At 34.0% G+C, this 5,329-nt stretch overlaps 1 protein-coding gene across 2 annotated transcripts; it reads right to left on the reverse strand.

The window, feature by feature from the left end:
• Nucleotides 1-361: 361 nt before the first annotated feature.
• LOC105769883 (BOI-related E3 ubiquitin-protein ligase 1) lies at nucleotides 362-2,014 on the reverse strand. 2 transcript variants are annotated; one of them, XM_012590830.2, is made up of 3 exons: nucleotides 1,727-2,014; nucleotides 1,235-1,598; nucleotides 362-1,080 (listed from the first exon to the last, which is right to left on the reverse strand). In XM_012590830.2, the coding sequence occupies exons 1-3, from the start codon at nucleotides 1,780-1,782 to the stop codon at nucleotides 496-498; spliced, it is 1,005 nt and encodes a 334-aa protein (XP_012446284.1). In that variant the 5' UTR covers nucleotides 1,783-2,014; the 3' UTR covers nucleotides 362-495. The 2 variants fall into 2 exon arrangements, with proteins under 2 accessions (XP_012446284.1, XP_012446283.1); XM_012590829.2 differs by having other exon boundaries at nucleotides 1,235-1,601; nucleotides 1,727-2,013.
• Nucleotides 2,015-5,329: the final 3,315 nt, after the last annotated feature.

Consider the following 5,329-nt stretch of genomic DNA (forward strand, 5'->3'; position numbering starts at 1 on the left):
CTTGAAATCAGAAATCTAATAGTATCTAATGCCTATTCAACTCATTCTTTAATTAAAGAGAAAGTAAAAGGATTGTGTTGCCAGAGAACAGAAAATGAATAATTGTCCCCACTTTGTAATTCAACAATAATGCTCAACTTTGCCATTTTTACTTTACGCTTTGGTCATCTACATGCCTTCCCTCAAAGATTCCCTCTCTCAAGTCAGCCCACCACCAATTGATTCTTTTTTCATTGCAGATGTCCTTTCAATTCATCAAAATTTCTCAGGCATCTGACCCAACTTCTTAAAACTACTGAAAATCATCATTCAATGCCAAATAAAAATGGACAAAAATTAAAGAATAAAATGAAAGATATGCTAATACTGAATTTCTTTTTTCTATGATCCATTTCTAAAAAGATATTTGCATTTCTTTTTTTCTGTTTTTCTGGGGGAGTTTTGACTAAGTAAAGAAATCTTAACAAAGAAGGGGGAAAGAAAAAAAGAATTGTTTCATGACATGTTAACATGAACACTGGCATTGGTAATAGAATCACAAACAGGGCAAGTGCCTACCAGAGTGGACCCACAAACTGTACAGAGACAAAGATGCCTGCATGGCAGCAAGAGCACACTTGACTCCCTTTCCCCGCACTTCCTACACTTCCTAATATTATGATTCCCAACCACCACCGCCTTATCCGGCGCACATCCACCGCTCCCTTGTGGCTGCGGTGGCACCACCGTGCGCCACCCTTCATTGCTGCTTCCGCAGCTAGACTCCGCATCATCGGCCAGCGCGGCTGCGCCTCCGCCGCTCACGTGGCGTTCGTCGCTGACGTGCGCCAGGACTTGCTCTAAATTGGTACGCAGGGACTTGGCAGTGGCTTCGTTTGTTTGTGCCAGGTCTCTCCACAGTTGGTTCTCTACGTACAGGCTTTTAACCCTTTCTTGAAGAATCCAGTTCAGTTTCCCCATTCTCTGCATCTCTTCTTCTTTTTCCATCAGTTTCTTCATTGCCCCTTCTTGGATTGCAGTAATCAACATTGTCGATTGCCTTTTTCTTCTTTCTTCAAGTTCAAACCTCACTTTCTCCGTCTGTAATCAATGCAAAATGAAAAAGGGTTCATATCATTAAATTGCCATGTTAACTCAGCATTAACCGAAAAAAAAAAAAAAAGAAAGGGTTTTTTTCCCCCTTATTGAAACGACTGTATTAAGAAAAGTTGGATTTTTTTGTCAGAAAACTTACGTGTTCAGCAATGAAACGCTCGATTTCTTGTTGTTGTTGTTGGATCTGGGAGAAGACATCATCATCAAGAACAGAGGAAACACCACAAAGTTTGTTCTTTTGGGAGACAGTGTATGAATCAAAGCCATTGATGAATGAATCTCTGGACCTTTTTCTTGTTGCGGAGACTTGGATATTCATATTATAGGTAAGGCCACTGTCAGCTTTATTGATTGAAGTTTTGGCCGAAATCGGATCACAGACAAGGGATTGATATAATGGAAAAAACTGGGAATCTTGTTTCATTGAATCAACCAACGGAATACAATAATCCACCTGGCCACTGCATATATTACCACTCCCTTGGTTTGTTTTCATAAAACCACTGCTGCAACAACCAAAAAAAAACAGAACTCATGTCAAAACAAGAACAAACATGGAAAACAAAGTAAAACGATAGAATCCATCTGTCATAAAGAAAAAAAGAAGAAGATAGGTAGTTAGAAGATGAACCTGTTGGTGATTAACTGAGGAGGGAAAGGATTCATATGAGGAGCTTCAACTGCCATTGGATAAAAGGCTAAGGTGTGGGCTTCTTTTATTCTTTGCTTCAACGGAATTTAGTTTAGAAATAAGAGAGAAAAGGGAACGATACAAAGGGAAGAGAGAGAGTCTTTGGCTTTGAAGCAGGAGAGAATAAGGGGGAAAGAGATGAGCTTCCAAAACAAATAAAGATAAACACAGATATAGGTGGCGACTGGTTTTGAGAGAAAGTCGAGGAAGACTTTGTTTGTTTATAATAAGGGGGGGGGGGGGGGAATCAAATTGTTATTTATTGCACACAAAATTTTTCCTTTGCAAATTAGCAAAACATGGGGTGGCAGCTTTTGTCTTTAGATTTGGTTACCATATAAATTCTTCCCCTTTTTAGGGGGATTTTTATTTTTATTTTTTTTACATTTACTTTTTTTTTCTTCACCCCGTGCTTGTCTCGGTAAAAAGTGGACTAGAAGGGGTAATAAGGGAATTTCGATATCCCCTTTTCTTCCTTTCGGTCTGTCCAACGTGTGTTTATTTAAAACCAAAAACAATGTGGCTGTGATTTATCCGAGTAACTGACATCCGGCATATCTGCCACGTCTCAACTACATGCACTTCTCCCACGTAAGCAGCCGATCAGTACGGTCCAAGAACCCCCTCCGTCATCATCAACAACAATTTAAAAGAAAATTAATAAACAAAACAAAAAACAGGTGAAGGCCCGTTGTGAACGTGACCCAGTCCTGGACCCCACTATCTTATCGCACGTGCGAAGTGTGGGATCTTTCTCCTTTGTTACTGGTAATAATACAAATTTTAAAAAAAAATTAAATGTTTAAAAAGAAAAAGGGTTCCCGTTGTGGGCCCAGTTACGGTTTCTCATTTTGCTAGCTTTGTTTTTGTCCCCTTTCTTTCTTCAGCTGTTGTCTCTGTACGGACAAATAAGCATGGGATGCCAGTGAATGAATAAATCTATAGTGGGACCCTCGTTATTACAGTATTTTTTCTTTTAATATTTTCTTGCGTTGTTTCAAAGAACTAAAAGAAAATGATTTATTTAACTAATAAAACGTAAATGTTAATGAGTTATTTTTGACATTTTAAATCAACATGTTCCTTTTTCATTTATATTTATGAAGGAATTTAATCAAGGTTTTCTGGTGGGTGTTTCTTTTATAATTAGTTGATATATTGTTATAATTAAATACACTAATCCAATTTTTTCTCTACAATACAAAGATTTCTCGATCAAATTCATTTTTCATCAATTTAGTCCTTATACTAATAAAAATTAAACAAAATTAAATTAAATTAGATTTAACATTTGCTATTTTAAAACATAAATTATTGTTTAACAAAGTTAATATTTTAAAGTTTTATTGGTCTATAAATGATTTTTTTGGTTTGGAATTGAACTACAATAAAAAAGAATATCTAAACTTATTTTTATACAGTAAAATGTTAAATCTCTTGCTATATAAACTTATTTGATTTTTTGAAGAGTGTATGGAATAAATTTATCCTAGGGACCTCCTAAGTAATAATTTTAATAAGAAAATAAAATTAATTAATTAATTGGGTGAGATGCAATAGAATAGAATTGTGCAATGTTAATTAAAGCAGTTAATGGAATTAAGATATGGATGATAATTGCAAAGAAACACTTAATTTAGTCAAACATTAATCCATATAAGGATTGGGTAATAGGCAATAAGTGCAATAATTGTCATTTGTCTCATCGTTCCTGTTTACTTGAGGGCTAATTGATGAAATAATTAATTCACAGGCTTAAATATGGTTAGGTCATTAAGACTAAGAACTCACACGGTAGTTATATTGTCATATTTATAATAAATAAAAAGCTAGACAATTTTGTGTGACAAGTAGTTAGGAGTTCAATTGATTTTGCATGATACATAGTTAGATATGTAGGAGATTTAATGTGAGATTATTAGTTCTCTATAGTTTTTAGATTAAAACAAAAGACCACTAAGTTACTTTAGTTGCATTACTCTCAATACTTTATATTAATTAAAATATACTACTTGATAAATTTATTCAAAAGCGTGACATAATTGTCACTAATTTACATACTAATAATATTTGTTTATTTTAATGCATTTTATCTTAGTTAAATTTGCATGGAATATAATTAAAGCAATGAAGTCCAAGAATAGAACATGTGTTTACAAACTCTTGATGGTGAAATTGCTATCAAATCATCAAATATTTGGTAATCTCGGCTCCCAATCCTATTTACGATAAGGTCCACACATCATTTGTGGCTGATGAAATATACGTGTACAATAGCTTTTGCTCTTTAAAATATAACATACGATGGAGATGGGAGCAAAATTTGTACTGTTTACTGCAGAAATTTAAAATTTAGATTTGCTGGATATTATTTTATTTAAAATGATATAGTAAGTTAAATCGGAAATGTTGTTTGGATAATTAGACAAGGAAGCAAGGGATCATTTTTTGGTATGTAGATAATACTTTTTTCTTGTCGGTGGCTTTCATTGGAATTTCGTTTTTTTTATTTTTGTGCGAGCAAGGTTAAAAATGTGTTGAAGAAATCAGAAAAATATTATACTGCAAATTACCGTGTCAAACGAAGCAAACGATTTTCAAGAAAGGTCAACACATCGGGATTTGTGCGAAATTATGAGTTTGCCGGACAACGTTTCTGCCATTATTTTTTTAATTAATAATTGGAATTTTTGGGTTTTGACTAAACCTTTTTTTTTTCCCTGTTTGGGTGAGTTTTCCTCTTCTTGGTTGGCAATTTTATTTATAAAAATAAATTTAAAGGTAATTTGCTTAAAATGTTTTACCATTTATCAAAGGTAATTATATTTTAAGTTAAATATGCTACTTCATTATTAATTTAATGTGTGTGAGTTATTTAATAAATTACTCCCAGAAAATATATATATTCGTTAGCAAAATGGGTATTGATGATTCAGAGTCTCCTCGCAACCAAACTTTGATCCCATCCTCTTTTTTTTTTTTTTTTTGTTCCTCGAGAAATTGCATTGATGGCCAAATCTTGAAACCACAAAAAAAGGGACCCAATCGAATGGGATAAGAACAGTGACCCCCATTTACAATGTCCCAGATTATCTGACATCCCCCCTAATTGATTTCCTTCGCACCCACGCTCATTGAGATGGAAAGGTTGGATGATGATAATAAATTTAAATAAAATAATATAGAATAGAAAAAGCAAGGAGTTAATGGCATGTACATGTAAAAAACTGATTTGTATAAACACCGATTTGATGGACAAAAAGTTTGATAGAATAAAGGGTAAAGAAAAATGAAAAAAAGGAGGTGTGACCACCGAGAAAGATAAATGTATAGACAGATGGATACCCACATCCACCACCATCCCTTCCCCTCTCATCTTTCACTACTTATGTATTCCCATTATTGGTTTGGTTCCATTCCGGTTTTCACTTTAACCAAGAAAAAACAAAATGCTATATCCATCATACATTTAAACAACCATAATTAAAAGATTGAATCGTTATATCAATCCATTACTCTACAGTGTGATGCCAAGAACTCGAC

Source organism: Gossypium raimondii, chromosome 5 (assembly GCF_025698545.1).
Source record: "Gossypium raimondii isolate GPD5lz chromosome 5, ASM2569854v1, whole genome shotgun sequence".
Taxonomy (NCBI): domain Eukaryota; kingdom Viridiplantae; phylum Streptophyta; class Magnoliopsida; order Malvales; family Malvaceae; genus Gossypium; species Gossypium raimondii.

Excerpts from the sequence above, each read along its gene's own strand:
- LOC105769883 (XM_012590829.2), bottom strand. The coding sequence starts at position 1,782 with ATGGCAGTTGAAGCTCCTCATATGAATCCTTTCCCTCCTCAGTTAATC. Across the intron at positions 1,602-1,726 it reads CCTCAGTTAATCACCAACAG|CAGTGGTTTTATGAAAACAA; the intron begins GTTCATCTTCTA and ends TGGTTGTTGCAG. Across the intron at positions 1,081-1,234 it reads AGCGTTTCATTGCTGAACAC|ACGGAGAAAGTGAGGTTTGA; the intron begins GTAAGTTTTCTG and ends CATTGATTACAG.